At 55.6% G+C, this 16,082-nt stretch overlaps 1 protein-coding gene and 1 long non-coding RNA gene across 5 annotated transcripts; one reads left to right on the top strand and one right to left on the bottom strand.

The window, feature by feature from the left end:
* Nucleotides 1-539: 539 nt before the first annotated feature.
* On the bottom strand, nt 540-12,414 carry PDE4C (phosphodiesterase 4C). 3 transcript variants are annotated; one of them, XM_055541363.1, is made up of 15 exons: nt 12,218-12,414; nt 8,414-8,605; nt 7,809-7,845; nt 7,648-7,721; nt 7,380-7,432; nt 7,001-7,113; nt 6,828-6,921; nt 6,129-6,292; nt 5,832-5,930; nt 5,244-5,408; nt 5,058-5,157; nt 4,328-4,482; nt 2,830-2,952; nt 2,391-2,573; nt 540-1,871 (listed from the first exon to the last, which is right to left on the bottom strand). In XM_055541363.1, exons 1-15 carry the CDS (start codon nt 12,361-12,363, stop codon nt 1,494-1,496), a joined length of 2,076 nt encoding a protein of 691 aa, XP_055397338.1. In that variant the 5' UTR covers nt 12,364-12,414; the 3' UTR covers nt 540-1,493. The 3 variants fall into 3 exon arrangements, with proteins under 3 accessions (XP_055397338.1, XP_055397347.1, XP_055397356.1); XM_055541372.1 differs by having other exon boundaries at nt 7,001-7,110; XM_055541381.1 differs by lacking the exon at nt 12,218-12,414 and adding an exon at nt 10,422-10,991.
* Nucleotides 10,831-15,132, top strand: LOC129623646 (uncharacterized). Of its 2 annotated transcripts, XR_008700607.1 has the most exons (4): nt 10,831-11,190; nt 12,762-14,497; nt 14,659-14,814; nt 15,066-15,132. It is a non-coding gene; the product is annotated as an uncharacterized LOC129623646 (long non-coding RNA). The 2 variants fall into 2 exon arrangements; XR_008700606.1 differs by having other exon boundaries at nt 14,659-15,130.
* Nucleotides 15,133-16,082: the final 950 nt, after the last annotated feature.

Raw genomic sequence — 16,082 nt, 5'->3', positions numbered from 1 at the left:
TGAAGTTAGATGATTAATTGTGATGACGATGAATTATCAATGGAATGGAATTATTAATGAAATTATTTAGGAATGAAGCCAGAGGCTGGTCTGTAATGACTTCTGTCATGTATAAATCTTCAGACACACAGGGAGGGAGGGTAGCAGGGTGGGGGGACGGGGGATGGGGGATACTGAGGACTCCGGAAGTGAAAATTGAATCTGAGACTTGAGCACAGAGCCACCCACCTGCTCTCCCCCACGCCCGCAACCCTCAGGATGAACTCCACTTAGCCGGGCGCGGAGAGACTTCCTGCAAGGCGAGGACCCCCCCGAATTCTCCCCGCCTCCCCTCGCGCCTCCTGCCACCAGGGGGCGCCGCTGGCTAACGTCTGGAGTCCAGCAGCATGGCCTTGAGCCCTGAGACCACAGGACAGACTCTCCGCTCCTGTTTCCCCATTCGTGAAACGGGCACGGTACTAATTCTGTGTGATAAAGTTTATTTTAATCCAAGCAAATGCCCCATATTTCTAAGATATTTCAGGGAGGTCACACACATCACCCTCCAACCATTATTTACCCAAGTACCAGGATCAGGCCATAGAGGGGAAACTGAAGCCCAGAAGGGGTGATGACTCACAAGAAAGTCAGAGGCCTCCTTTTCCCTGTGGGGAGTCTAGACAGCCTCAGAATCAGAAGATGGAGAGAACCTTCCTTGAAGGAGAATCCTGTGCTTTTGTTACTGTTCTAGAAAACGGAGAGACTATGAGGGAGCCAGCAGGAGGCCCTGGGGCCAGGGAGAACCAGGATCCTTAGACCTGAAGACAGAAACCACAGCAACTTAAAGCAACATCCAGGGCACAAGCAGTGAAGGCTAAATCAACGTTCAGAGACAGTTCCTGACACAGAGCCCTCTCTTCCTTGGCCCCTACCATCACCCCCCTATCACCACCAGAACTCCAGAGCCAGAATTGGGTCCAGATGAAGTTTGGTGCTGAGAACTCCCCCATTCAAATTCTTGTTCTCTTTCAGTGAGCTGCCTGCCTGGTAGACTTAGGGGAGGTGTCTAAGGGAGGGGTCATCTCCTCGAGACTGATTCCCCATCTCCTCGTGCAGAGGTACCCCAGAGGCACCTAAGAGGCACAGGCCTGGCACACAGTACGTGCCCAGTAAATATCTGATAAAGCATGAAAGAATAAAGTGATGGAGTGGCTCAAGAGTGACCACTGGACAAGATGGACAAAGGTGCCTGGCAGACACTCCCTTTCCACACCAGGGGTGGAAGTCCAGGAGGGGAGAACACAAGGGCCCTGGAAGACGCTGCCCCCCCACCAGCCCAGCTCCTTGGAGAGCTCTCTCAGCTGATCCCAGGGTCAGAGTGGACCCCAGTCAGGTGCCTCCGATTCAACCCTGAGACCTGCCTGTAGCAAAAAGCCCAGTTGTCTCCCTGCGGAGGCAAGGCAGGGGCCACCTGGGACCTCTTCCTGGAAAGTCCACCCACCCATCAGGGGCCATTAGGTGCCCAAAGGTTCAGCCATTGCATTGCCCTCATGGTCCGTGCAGGGCTTGCCCACAGTCCTCTGGTAATCCAGGTGTGGGGCCCCAGGGTCTGGGCTGGCCTCAGAGGATAGGAGCTCAGTGTCAGGTGACTTTGAGGCCTCCCCATCCAATGCTTCCTCCTCTTCTTCTGCCTCCTCCAGAGTGAGCTGAAACTGAAATCTGTCAGGGCTACCCTGCTTGGGGCTGGTGGGGTCCTCAGGGCTGCGTGGGATCTTGCTCTGGTACCACTCGCGGTTGTCCTCCAGAGTGTCCAGCAGGTCCTGTGCATCTGGGTGTACCAGGTCAGCCCACGTCTCCCACAGTGGATGGGCAATATAGTCAATGAAACCCACCTGTGGGTAATACAAAGTTGAGGGGGTAGAGGTTGCTGAATGGTGAGTCATTGTGGAACCTAAGCCCAGTCCAGACAGGCTTGTTCCCCTCTGCCTAGAATGCCATTTCCCAACTCCTATTCATCCTTCAAAACCCTCTTCAAAAAAACCCCTCCTCTAGGACACCTCCCCTGCCCCTTCTAGGCTTCTCCAGCACCTAAGTCTTTCCATCCACCTTAGCCCTGACTCCTGACTCCTCAGGGCTGATGAATGTGCCCCCAGATTGGGACCCCTTCTAAAATACTCCACGTCACCCAGAACAAGCATTTCCAAACTCCATGAGTAAGTGCAGATCTCTCTTAAGGCATCCCAGAGGGAATATATCCCGGGACACATCAGACCCAGCCCAGGGCAGACCCTTAGGCTACATTGCCTCATTTGCCAGCCTGGGGTCAAGCCAGGAATCATAGGGTCAGCTCGGCCACTCCTTTCTCTCCCCTCTCCCCAGTGCCCAGCAGCTCAAATCAGTCACTCTCAGACCTGGGACTTCTCCACTGAAGCTGTGTGCTTATCACACATGGGGCTGATGTCCAGGCCTGATTCCCGTTCAGAGTCGCCCTGCTGGAAGAACTCGGCCATGATACGGTCTGTCCACTGGCGGTAGAGTGGTAGCGGCTTGGTGGGGTTGCTGAGGTCAGCACAGTGCACGAGGCTTTGCAAGACCTAGTGAGATTGAGGGTCGGGAGGGCTCAGGCCAGGCCACCCCCAGGCCTGGTACCTGCCCTAAAAAGGCCGGTGCCATGGACATGCCCATCTTACAGGTGGGGAAGCTGAGGCCAGGGAGGGGAAGAGGTGGCTAAAACAAAGGCGCATGACCATAGGTGCCTCTGTTTCTTCAAGTTGGACATTCAGTCGGCACGTCCTACATGGAGCTAAAGGAGAGCTGTGGAAATCAGCCCAGGGCTGCCGAGCCACACACCTGGATGCGGTCAGAATAGTTGTCTAGCAGCAAGACTCCAAGACTTGTCACCTTCTTGGTCTCCACCATGGTCTTGAGGTCAGCCAGGAGATTCATGTGTTTGGACATGTCCGTGGCCAGCACCTGGAGGCAGGCGAGGGAAGATGACAGGTCTGAAGATAATGCCTGCCCCATCCCCATTCCCCACCTCGCAGATGCTGGACCCACTTGGTTCTTCAACCCTCTGAGCCTCAGTGTCCTCACCTGAGAAATGGGGGCATGTAACGAGATTTGTTGCAAAACCAGCTCACAAAGAGGCTGAGTCAATAGTCCCTTCTCCAAGGTTGCTGGACTTGTGGGGTGCATCCCACACGTGGGACAGGGCATGGGGGAAGGAGATTAAACCTGGGGGCTGAGATGAGTGTGCCTGAGGGCAGTAGAGAGACCCCACTGAGGACACAGCCAGTGAAAGGCTCTGAGGCTACAGAGGAGACCGCTGTGCCTGGACAAATGAGCGCAGGCGCAACAGAGGAGCAAGTGAGGGTGATAAGAGTGGGGACGGCCTCAGGGGGGAGTGGGGGATTTATCCGGAGGGCTGTGGGAGTCACAGCTGTACTTGGTGCTCCCCAAACTTCTCTGTGGCTGCTGCGTGGCTGGGAGGACTGTTTTCAGCCATTAGAAGGGAAGTTCAGCCTTGAACATGACTGTTTAAAAATTACTTAGCTGTACCCCTACAGGCCCAGCCCAGGAATGACCCACAGGTTTCTCTGAGAATCAGACAGAAGTCTCACATCTTCTCCCCAAACCTCCCATCTGGCCCAAATGATGCTTCTGCTGGGGGTGCCTACTGCCCAAAGCTCCCACTCTCCCTTACCAAACTTTTAGTTATTCTTTACTTGGAGCCTTGGTTTCCTCTGAGCCCTCCCTACATGCTTTTCCCTCTGCTGGAAACACTCCTCCCCATCCCATGATCTTCTGCACTCTGCAGGCCCTGGCTTCAGTGTTCCCTCTTGGGGAAGTCCTCCCACCCTGAGCACTTCTGTATCACAGGGTCAGTCTACAGGTCCCCCATCATGGCTCTGCCTATGTGTCCATCTCCGCCACAGAGTGTAAGTCTCATGAAGGTAAGAATTCTAATGGTCACTGGCAAAGGGCAAGCACACAGTAGATGCTCAATAAATGCTAGTTAAATAAATGACTTGAGACATAAGATCACAAAATGTACTGGTGTCTCCCAACTTGAAAAATATCAAATGCAGATAAAGTTGCACCTGAAATTCTAGAAAGAAAAGTTTCTGGAAAAGAAAGAGTTTCCCAGAAAGAAAGAGTTTCCACACAGTTTGCACGTGAATTGTATTGAAGACTTGATTAGCCTAACCAAGTCCCACCCAAGGCTTGGACAGTCATTGTCTCATTTTACAAAACCAGGAAGCTCAGGCTCAGAATGGGGAGATGCCCTCATCCAACTGAACCCCCAGCCATGCCAAAATCACCCTCCCATCCATCACTGTGATCTCACTATGTCAATGACCATCTTGCGCAGGCTCAGCCGCTGCTTGGTGCTGAGGTTCTGAAAGATGTCACAGTTCTCTGCTTGCAGCAGCTTGAAGCCCACAGCTAGGTGGTGGTTCTCCAGCACGGAGGCATCATTGTACATAAGTGCAAGCTCTGAGTCTGTGGGGGAGGTGGAGAGTCTCAAGACCCGCACACCCAACCCACTCCACCCAAAGGCTGGTTCTGTAAAGTCTTGGCAAACTCCTACTCATGCATTGAAGTCCCAACTTTAATGCCCCCTTCCTCTAGAAAGCCTTCTAGGACCCTGTCTCTCCCCATGGCCCTGATCTGGTTTTTCAGAGCTGGGGGCATCTGTGTTCAGCTCTGCCTCCTTGAGACTGGTGACTCCTTGGAGACTCGGCATGGCAGGAGAGAGTGCTGAGTGCTGGTTGAATGAACTACTGAGTCAGAGCTCCACTCTTTATTTCCAGCTCTCCAGGGATGTATCAAAATATAAGAGGTACCTAACCATTGCTTACACCTCCTACAGTATCCTAAACTTTAGAATCTCAGCCGGCTCACATCAGCTCTGCCACATTTATTATTCTCTCATTTACTGGGTATCTGCTGGATATCTAGGCCTGCTCCGAGCACCTAAGGGAGAGAAGATTGTGGCAGCTGTTTCAGAGCAGGGATGGGACCACCTAACATCACTTGATTGACAGGCGGTGGCAGGGCCCAGCTCCCTAACTCACTGGTGTTAATGAGAAACTGATTGGAGACTCCTGGATGGTCCACATCGTGGATGGCACTTGCAAAGATGGCAGCCAGGACTTCCAGGTCTGTGAACACGGCCTGAGTGGGCATGGAGCATACGAGGTGAGGGACAGGGCCTCTGTGCCCGGCACCCACCAGAGCTGCCCGCAGCCCGAGGGCCCTACCTCGAGCGCAGGTGTGGCGAGCAGCACGTGTGTGGACTGGGCCACGTCAGCAGCATGTAGGCTGTTGTGGTAGGCCACATCGTTGTGGTAGTGGCCCTCCAGCATCAGTAGGTAGGTGGCAAGCGTGTCTGCTGGGATCTGAAATGTCTTGAGCAGGTCCCGTTCCTGGTCCATCACAGGCCCCTAGTCAGGACCTCGGCCTCTGGGCGGCAGCACGCACTATTCCTGTGCCGCCTCTCCTTCTGAATCCCTAGCCAGCTCTCAAGCGCCCCCTCTTCCAGGATGCCTCCCCTGCTTTCCCTCTCAATTCCCTTGGTCTCTGTCCGTCCCCTCTTTCTCATCTCTGACCGCACAGTTGTTCCCTCCAGACTGGGTCTCTTCAGGCCTGGCCCAAGGCTGAGTTTTGTTGATAGTCAGCAATGAACTGTTAAACCTAATGAACTCCTATCCATCCTTCAATGCCCCTACTCAAATGACCCTATTCAGACATGTTAGGGAGGATGTGAGGATTATGTGTCCCCTGAGGTCCTGAGGTAGGAAGAACTGGAGGAGACACAGGGTATCAGAAGCCACAGGCAGGGGAGGTACCTGAAAGATGCTGAACATGATAGCTGTGAGAGGCCGGTTCCCACTTAGCTCTGCCACCTTGAACACATCAAGCCCCCACTTGCTGGTGTCTTCCAGTTCCTAAAATGTGAAGGACTGTGGCTTAACTCCAGCCCAGCTTCCACAGACTCTGGAGCCTTGACCCCCATCCCCAGCCTCAGGTCCTACCATGAGCCCCACCTGGTCAGTATACAGGTGGGCAAACTGAGGGCCAAGACAGGGTGTCCACACAGAGCATGCAGCCAAACCTGGGTTTCAGCATTCCCACTGGAAACCCACCTTGGCCAGCTGCCCCTCCTGATCCGTCTGGACCCCAAAGCGTGGGACGGTGGCTGTGGAAAGACTGGAACTGTGGGGAAGTCCACGCAGGCTGCTGATCTGGGACACGGGCTGCGGGGTCTCCGCGGGGGTCGCCCTGGGTAACTCCACCTCAGTCTGCTGCTCTGCAGGTGGGGCAGGGTAGGACTCGGAGAAGTCAGTTCGCCTGCTAGCGTTAGTCTGCTTGGCTTCAGGCACTGGACCTTGCCAAGCCTTGAGATCAGCTTACTGCCTTTTACCGGAATCAAAGTAATCTCAGAGTAAAGTCCTGTCTGGCCTGTAGCTACCCTTCCCCTCTGTTCAAGGTCTATCTCAGTAACCCCTTCTGCTGGACATGGCCTCTGGGCATCTGGAGCGTAGCATTTTTTCTGGAAAGCCAAATGTCCTTTCCATCTCCCAAACTGGAGACCCGGCTGCGTGGTTCCTGCTAGCTCCTCCTTGGCAAACTTCTACTCATGCTTCAAAACCCTAACTTTAATGTCCCCCTCCTGCTGGAAGATCCTCCTCTTCCTCCCTCTGGTCCAGCCTTACCCCATAGGGCTGGAGGTGTCTGTGTCTGGTTCTATCTTCCTCAGTTGGACTCTGCAGTAGAAGGCTTTCTTTCTCTTCCCTCTTCCTATCTCTGCAATCTGGCCTAGGCAGTGACCCACCATAGCTCACCCAGGAAGGTCTGGGATATGTACTCGGACACTTGATTCCCTGAACGGCTGGTTTCAGACAGGTGAGTCAGCTCCCGGTTCAGCATCCGCTTGAACTGCAGAGGAAGATGAGAACAGTGAGGACGGGGCCCTGTGGACAGAAGCAAGGGGTCGCAGTTATCTGGCCTCCCTCACCTTGTTGGAGGCCATCTCCCCCACTGAGTGCCGCGTCTGCAAAGTCTCCAGCTGATCCAGACACCAGTCCAGCTCGTCCAGTGTCTCCAAAGCCAGCTTCTGCCCAGTGTCTTCTGGGGGCCAAGTTGATCAGGGGTCTGCCCCACCCCCCACTCGGGAACCCCGCGCCCCTCCTGCCCCCATCTCTGCATCTGGACCCTGCAGCTCTTCCCAATGAGGCCACTCAGGACCCCCGGCTCTCTCCATCCCCAAGGGTGTTTGGGGGAAGAGGGCTTAGAATTAGCACAGCTTAAAGATTCATGGACTGGAGAGGTCACCACAGAGAGGAAGTTCACAGCTGTCCCACAGTGGAAGGAGGGGATAGGAGTAGGCACATTACCTTTTGGTGGAGGGGGCTGGCTGCCAGATGGGGTGTTACAGACGCACGCCTGCCTGCAGTATAGTAGGCTCAGGAGTGGCCTGCCTCACCCATAGGGCCCGCCCCCAAGACCCCCAGGCCCCGCCCCCTCCTACGCTACTCCCCCCTTCCCGCCCCGGAGAGTTGACAGCTGCACCCCTTCCGCCCACGCCCAACTCTCCTTGGCCCACCTCGTCTTTTGAACCCGCCCCTCTTTGCCAGGCCCCGCCCCGCCCCGCCCCCTGCGTACTTGGCTGCCCCGCGATCTTGCACGCCGGCAAGGGCCGCAACGTTGCTTCGAACTGTCCGCAGACTGGCTAGGACCTGCCGGGAGAGGGGTGGTGAGCGTTGGAAAGGAGGGGTCGGCTCTGCCTGCTTGGCACACGACGGAAGGAAGAGGTGGGCACTCACCTGGGCAAAGGGCGTCACAATCAGGTCTTCTCCGTGTCTGTGGGGAGACGGGACATGGAAGGGCGGTCAGGAGGAGCCCTCCCAAACTTTCCCATCTTCCAGCTTTTACCCACACTGTGCCCTCAGCTGAGCGCTTCCTTGGAGTGTCTTCCTGGAAGTCCCGGGTCTCCCCTCACCCGACGCTTCTCTGAAGGCCATCACAGCCCCTCTGACCAATCACTCACTTTATCCCCATCTCACAAATGGAGAATCTGAGTACCAGGGACAACAGGGGTCTTAGTAGAGGCAGGAAATGATGGCTACTAGGAAGCTCAAATCAAGGACTTTGTTGGGTTGCTGTTAATTGACTTTCTGGATTACCACCCAACCCCAACCTGTTCTGTTAATTGACTTTCTGGATTACCACCCAACCCCAACCTGGAGTCAAGCATAAAGAATCACGGGTTAGCATTGTCATCCTGCTCAATTAAGTGATTTGTCTGGCAAACTGCTATCTATACTTCAAAGCCCAGCTCAAATGGTCACCTGAAGGAGGTGTGTGAAATGGAGGAATAAAGGAAAGAAGAAAGTAAGAGGAGGTGTTATCCCACCAGCCTCAAACTCACAGGTCGCTGGCCATGGAGGAGTTCCGAGACATGGTTTTGGATGAGAGTTCATAGTCACTGTCTGAGCGGTACAGGAAGGACTCCCGCCTCTGACTGTGCTGGGCAGGCGCTTGGATGATCTGGCCAAAGCCAGATCCGGCCTGAGGGTCCAGGATGCTTCTCCCACACGAGAGCCCATTTTCCAGGTCCAAGCTGAAGGCAAAGGAGACATAGTCAGAGCCGAGGGTCCTGGCGTATGGATGCCACATCATAGTCTAAATCCATTTTCTCATGTCCTCCCCAGGGCAGGGCAGGAGTAGCCTGCAGCTTGTCCATCTGTTACAGTCATACCCGCACTAAGGGACACAGTGCCCCTCATGCCTCCATCTCTGCCTCTGAACCCCAGAGTCTTTTCCACTGGCACTAATCTGGACTCCAGCACGTGAGTTTTGGATTTGTCTCTAAGTGGCTGTGTGACCATGGGTCACAGCTTTTCTGTGGACATCAACCACTCTGTTTCTAGTATGGGTATCGTAGACTACATCCAGGCTTCCCAAGTGGCGCTAGTGGTAAAGAACCCACCTGCCAATGCAGGAGACTTAATAGACATGGATTTGGTCCCTGGGTTGGGAAGACCCCTTTGGGTAGGACATGGCAACCCACTCCAGTATGGAGAATCCTATGGACAGAGGACAGAGGAGCCTGGCGGGCTACAGTTCATAGGGTCGCAGAGTAGAACACAACTCAAGCAACTTAGCACGCATGCAGACTTCATCCCCAGCGCACTTTTAGGGAGTTACAACCCAACGCCTGAGGAGGGCGACAGGGCGCCCGTAACTTACCCAGATTACTAAGGGTAAGTGCATGGAGACTGGAAATTACTTCCTGGGCATTCCTCTCAGGAGGGCACCTGGGTTTTGCCTAGATGGGGCACACTGGAAGGCCCCCCACAGCCAGGAGAGGCTGCACCCTTAGCTGTCCTTGGCTATGCCCTGAACCGCCTGTCCCTTACCCCAGCTCCAGGCCTCACCCTAAACCATAATATAGCCCTGCCCCCATGCCCGGAAAATCCCATGGATGGAGGAGCCTGGTAGGCTGCAGTCCATGGGGTCGCACAGAGTTGAACACGACTGAAGTGACTTAGCAGCAGTAGCAGCCATCTCATCAACCTCGCCTCCAGCTCACTCAGCCCCATCCTCAGCGCCCCAGTTCCTCAGCTTTATTTTTGGCCTGAATGCTTTGTCTGTTCTCTTCCTTCAGGCCTTTGCACGGGCTGTACCCTTTACCCAGGGCCCGGTCCTCCCCTGTTCAAGGCAATCCCCAACCCCATCCCCCTATCTCTCAGCCCCATCTCTCCCTCCAGCCACACTCTGACGAAGTAAGGGGAATCTAGGCCTCTCCCACTTGGAGTCAGAGGTCAGAGAAAGAATGGCAGGGGCTGTGGGGCTAGAACAGAAGTGTGAGGCCAGGAGTTTGCAACCAGGGAGAGGGGCTGCAAGTGGGTCACAGAGAAGGGAGTAGGCAGGAAAGGCGGAGACAGGAAGACCCTGGGGGATGCCCCTAGACAAAGGGCTCCTTGCCAAGGTCCAGTGTCCACCTGGTCCCCTGCCAGGTCATCCCGTCCAAGTCCACGGGCTGGGATCGGCGCCTGCCAGAAGGAAGACTCTGAGCAGGGAATTCAGTTCTGAGCAGGGAATTCGGTTCAGACTGAGTTGGGGGTCAGGAATTCGGCAGGATTCTGCCCGACTCAGTCATGAACGGCCGAGTTTGACTAAGTTGGGTCTGGTCATACAGAATTGGGCCTCTTCCCTCTGAGTTCAGTCAGTGGGCTTTGCTGTGTTTAGTTGCTCAGTCGTGTCCCACTCTTTGCGACCCCATGGACGGGGGCCTGCCAGCCTCCTCTGCCCATGGGATTCTCCAGGCAAGAATACTGGAATGGGTTGCCATGCCCTCCTCTAGCGGGTTTTCCCAACCCAGGCCAACCCAGGGATCGAACCCAGGTCTCCCGCATTGCGGACAGATTCTTTACCGTCTGAGCCACCCGGGAAGCCCAAGAATCTGGGTTCTCTGAGGGTCTGGTCTTACAGGATTGGGCCTCTTCCCGCTGAGTTCGGTCGGGTGAGTTCAGCCGAATTTGGCTACCTCCGACTGCACTCGGGTATGTTCGGAAGTTTTCGGGCATGTTCGGCTGTGTCCGGCCGCACGAGGTTTTCGAGCAAGTCGGGGTGGCGCTCAAGCCATGTCAGGCACATTCGGTTTAGTCCGGCCCCATTCGGATGTTCGGCTGTGTCCGATCGCTCTCGGTCCGTTTCGAGTTGGGCTCTCGCAGAAGTCCCTACTCCCAGAGCTTCTGAATTCCCGCCTCATGACGTCACCCGGAGGGGCGGGGCTTCCTTGCGCTTCCCCGGCCTTGGAGCTGGCGGAGTGAGTGGCGGAGACTCTTGGGGGCGGGGTACTGGCGGTGGATACCCTAAACCTGCGATCCGAGGGGGAGGCCCGGGAATGGCTACCACCTACCCCTCCCTCCCCTCTCCCCAAAGGTTCTGGAAAAGGCACAACTGTGGATAAATAGGGAAACTGAGGCCAGGAGAGGTCACAGGGTGCTGGGTTCGAATCCAAAAGCGAGTGCGGAGAGTTAGGGCTGAGCCGGTGTTTTCTCGCTGCGGACGACGCTGTTTTTCTTTCTGCTCTAAACTTAGCCGAGAGCGGCGGGGTCAAGCCGTGGTTCCATGACGCGGGCGGCGGGGAGAAAGTCGCACGGACTGTGGGAACGGCGCGTCCGTCCATCGGTTAGACAGGTAAACTGAGGCACAGGGGCTTCGGAGAGACCCGCCCTTCTCCAGCCTCACACCCTTGACGTCCTCGACACCTTTGTGCTCACTCCCAAGCCCTCGGCTGGGACCCCTCTTCTCAGGCGGCTGGTGCACCGGGGGGGTGGGGTTCTCCCAAACCCGGAACCCCACTCTGGCCTGAAATGGTGCCATCAGGGACCACCGTCACGACTGCCCCCACACACACCCCAGATGTCATTGGTCGTGTGACCTTGGAGAAGGGACCTTTAGTCTCTCAGCCTCCAGGTGCCAAGTTACCAAATTGGGTGCTAAAGCCGCGCGAACCAAGCGCAAGGTACCAGACCCAGTCGGCGCCCACCAGCCCCACCTCCAACCCCAGCCTCTGCCTCGCAACCCACGACGTTACAGTGGCTTCTTGAAGGGCCGGAATTTAAACCCAAAGCAGTGGGACGAGTCTTTGAAGGAGGTAACTAAGTGGGGCTGCGCAGAAGTGGCGCTCCGCGCCTGTGAGCTCTCAGCCTGGGACAGCAACAAGCCCTCATACATCGCGAACACCCTGCCTCAAAGGCTTGCATCAAACCACATCTTCCTCCGAGGATACCGAGGGCTTAGTGTGAGGCCACCAGGCCACCCCGTTGTTGGCACCGGGGCGGATGGCCCGGGCACACCAAGGCGGGGAGTGACCCTCATCCCTTCACTGCCTGGACGTTCAGCCCTCCCGCCCCGGGTTGGCAAGGGTCAGAAGGAGACGTGAGCCTCAGCCCGTTCTGCTCCAGGGCACGCAGCTGGAAAGGGACAGACGGCTGGTCCCCTGGGCATGTATCCAGGCGGTGGGTGGAGGGAAACAGATGGAGAGAGAGAGGCAGTCATCAACTAAAAGAGACAAAGAGCAGGGGCGGAGAGATAACCCCGAAAAAAGGGCAAAGGAGCAGAGGTTTTATGCCCTGACCCTCCAACCTGGCTCCCGCTGTCCTTGACTCTGCCCCTCCCACCTCCAGCCCGGCGGTTCCTGCGGGGCCTTGTCTCGCCTCACCACAGCGGATGGGCCACGGTGAAGCGCCGCTGCAGGCGAATGCTCTGGTTCACCAGGAGCTTCCTGAAGAGCCCGGGGGAGCCCCGTGGGGAGCCCCGAGGGGAGCTCGGCCCAGGGGCCGGGGCGGGAGCAGGGGCACCCTGCATCGCCAAGACCGCGTGGAGGCTGGACGCAGCACTGGCTGCGCGGGACCTTTTCTGGACAGCCACGGGGGCGGGGCCCGGCGGGGAGCGAACCCAAGGCGCACTCGCCCCGCCTTCGCCGCGGGACCCGCTCAGGGACCCCCACGGGGACACATGGGGAAACTGAGGCACTGAGCTAGACGGGGCTCTCTGCTTCCCTTCTTTGGGGGAGCCCAGAAACTGCATCTTACACCACTTCCCTCTGTCAGCATGTCCCCCAGAGGTGTAGCTTGCTGGGCTGAAAAGAGAGATACGGAAGTCAGAAAAGGAAGTGCCCTCCACTATCAGGGAGTCTCCGAGTATGCCGAGGGGCTGCCCGGATTCCACACAGTACTTTCAATCCCCCTCTGCCCATTTTCCAGATGGAGAAACTGAGGCCAGAGCCACCAAGAGCCTGCTCAGAAACTACAATCCTTGAGTCTTTTGTCTGGTGGAGAAACTGAGGCTTGGAAAAAGGTGGAAACAAACTCAAGTCTTCACTGCAAGTCTCCTCCCCCTCTTTCTGTCCCCCTCCACAAGCCCCCACGTGACCTCCACCTGCTCTGACATTCTCCAGTCCCTGTCTCTGGATCCTTCCCCGTCTCCTGCTGTCTCCGCTGGACAAACATCCGCACTCTACTCCTGCCAAGCCTTCTGCCCTGTGTAGCTTCAGCTGCCACAGCCCACCCCTAGAAGGACCCCCGAAAAGGGAAGCTTTGCCCCTAGTGCCAGGGATGGGGGGCATTCAAGAGTCTGTACCAGCTGGCTTACCCTGGATTGCTGGGGTCAGGTGGCCCTGCCTCATTCTTCAGAAAACAAAACCAAGTCTCAGAGAGTGTCATGCCTGGAGGTGAGACCCAGAACACCCAGCTGCTGGTGACAGAAGTCACCAAGGTGCAAGGAGACTGGGCCTCCCAGCTGAGGCCCCACAGGAGCTCTGGGCTTGACTGTGTCCTGCTGTGTGATAACAGCCCCCCCTGCCTGAGCCGTGCTCCAGGGGACTTCACCAGTTTTGGGGTGCCCAGACAAATGCCACCCAGGTTTCTGGCAGTCCTGGGGGGATGTGAGATATTATTTCAGGAGATCAGGCTTCAGTGGGGAGACCCTGACCCTCCCCTGACATCTTGATCATACTATGGTCCCTACTGTTTAGATGAGAAACTGGAGGCCCACAGAGGAGTCACGCTGGGGCCCAGGAGGACAGAGTCTCAAGGGTCTGGCTAGGAACCCCCTTCTGTCACCAGGGCCCTGCAACCGGACACCTGGTGGGAATCAGACTCTCTGTCCCCAAGACAAAAATACCATCTGTAGCTGCTGTGACTGGACCTAATTATAGCTAGTCCCCAGGGGATAAAGGCCGCCGGGCTCAGCCTAGTGGAGAGACTGGGGTTGGGGCCAAGGAGTCTTGACACCACCCCCAGCCCTGTGGGAGGTGCTCAGGATGCTCTCGTGGCCCCAAGGAGACACTGAGGTGCAAAGAGATTTAGTCCCTTTCCTGAGTTCACAGACACAAAATGGAAGGTTAAGACTAAACACGTGGGTACAAACTGAGCATTTCTTGCTCTTCTGGTGCCGAGCCAAGGGCTGTGCACGTAAAAGTCATTTGCTTTTCAGAGCAGCTCTATAAAGTGGGGACTAGTATTCTCATTTTGTGGATGGGGAAATTGAGGCACGGAGAAGGGTGCTCATTGCCTGAAGTCACTCAACCCTGGGTTGGCAGGCTCCCCAGCCTCTCCCAACTTAATGCTTAACTAGCTCCATCCCCTGAGTTTGAGTAAGCTCCAGGAGTTGGTGATGGACAGGGAACCCTCACGTGCTGCAGTCCATGGGGTTGCAAAGAGTTGGACTGAGCAAGTGAACTGAACTGAGCTCCATCGCCTGTGTAGTCCCAGATGCTACTCTGACATTAATGCTTTATCGATAGTTTTAATGTTAATGTTTCATTAATAGATTCAACTTTAAATATTTTATGACCAGTTCTAACAGTAATGCTTTTACTGTTATCAGTTGCTTTTTGGATGGAGAAACAGCTGCAGAGCCAAGACTCGGCATTCAAAGCCTGGCCTGCCTGACCTTGGGAGACTCCAAGCTTCACCCAGGAGGGCAGAGGCCAAAGGAGGTGCTGACATGACTTTGTCTCACCCTAACTTTGTCTCTGCATGCTATGTGACCTGGGGAGGTGACCAGCAGTCTCTAGCGCCCCTGACACATCAATGTCTCCATTTCCCCTACTTGAGGGAGCCTCTTCCTTGGGCGAGCACTTATCTCCTCTGCCACTAGGTGGCGCTAGTGAGACAGGAGGTACGTGCTGTTACCCTGTTTTCCGTACAAATACACCTGGGTCTGGAGAGAAGCGATGACTTGCCCAAGTCTCCCTGAAGAATCTAGAGAGAGAGGAGAGTGGAGGCTGAGTCCCATGTGCAAGTGCCCACAGGGGTAAGATCTCACTCTCCTCTGCTCCAGATCCTCCCGTGGCTCCCCATTGTCCTCACTTCTGAATCCGCACCTCCCTGGCAGCCTTGTGTAGCCTAACCCCTGCCTGTCTCCCCAGCCTCCTCCTCTTGGCTCACTCTGCTCCAGGCTCATCATCTCCCGCTCCTTGCTGTTTTTTTGGAAGCATCCAGGCTCATTCCTAACCCATGCCCTCTCCGGACGCCTCCTCCCCTGCTAACTTTTTTGGTTTTTAGGTCACAGTTGAAGCATTGCCCTCTGCAGGAAGCCCTCCCTGACCAGCTAAATAAATGAATATCCTCAGAGCACCCTCCTCTTATTGGTACAATTTCCTATGTAATGTCCTGATTATTTGATCTGTGTCTGCCTCACCCACCAAAGCTTCCCAGGTAGCTCAGCTGGTAAAGAATCCACCTGCAATGTGGGAGGCCCCGCTTCGATCCCTGGGTCGGGAAGATCCCCTGAGAAGGGATAGGCTACCCACTCCAGTTTTCTTGGGCTTCCCTGGTGGTTCAGACAGTAAAGAATCCACCTGCAATGCAGGAGATCTGGGTTCAATCCCTGGGTTGGGAAGATCTCCTGGGGAAGGGAACGGCTACCCACTCCAGTATTCTTGCCTAGAGTATCCCATGGACAGAGGAGCCTGGCGGGCCACAGTCCACAGGGTCACAAAGAGTCAGACACGATTGAGCGACTTTCACTTTCACCCACCAGCCCCTTGAAGGAAGGACCAGGTCTGCCTCGTTCCCACTTGTGCCCTCCATGGCCAGCACTTAGTAGGTACTCAATAAATGCTTGAGAAATTATTAGAGAACCTCCCCTCCCACCCTCCAGCCACATTGGTCTGTGTTCAGCTCCTCACACATCTGATCTTCTTGAGTCTGAGGCTTTACACTTTCTATTCCTTCTTGGCACACCCTTCTCTACACTCCTCAGTGGACTTCACTTTATCCTTCAGGCTAAGCTTAGAGGTCACTTCTTCCAAGTGGTCCTTCCTCACCTCCTGGCCCCAGCTGCTGGGTCAGAAGCCTCCTCTGGGCCCTACAGCACCCTGATCTCATTCCATCACAGTATAGATAACTCTGTATGGTCTCCAGCTGGTATGTCTGTCTCTACAATTAGCCTATGAGTGCCCGCTTGCCCTTGGCCTGTGCCCCAGTCCAGGGTGTGGCACACAATAGCTGTTAAATAAATGTTTGCTGAACAAGATACTCAGACCCTCCCAGACTTTTGTGATCCACGTGGGGTGGTGG

Source organism: Bubalus kerabau, chromosome 1 (assembly GCF_029407905.1).
Source record: "Bubalus kerabau isolate K-KA32 ecotype Philippines breed swamp buffalo chromosome 1, PCC_UOA_SB_1v2, whole genome shotgun sequence".
Lineage (NCBI taxonomy): Eukaryota > Metazoa > Chordata > Mammalia > Artiodactyla > Bovidae > Bubalus > Bubalus kerabau.
Note: the sequence above shows the minus strand (reverse complement) of the source record. Positions and strands in the feature narration are given on the sequence as shown.

Bases quoted from the DNA above. Each gene is read 5' to 3' on its own strand.
- PDE4C (XM_055541363.1), bottom strand. From the start codon at position 12,363: ATGCAGGGTGCCCCTGCTCCCGCCCCGGCCCCTGGGCCGAGCTCCCCT. The intron at 7,722-7,808 runs GTGAGTGCCCAC...CTCTCCCGGCAG, and splicing joins TTGTGACGCCCTTTGCCCAG to GTCCTAGCCAGTCTGCGGAC. The intron at 6,293-6,827 runs GTGAGCTATGGT...CCCCACCTGCAG, and splicing joins CATATCCCAGACCTTCCTGG to AGCAGCAGACTGAGGTGGAG.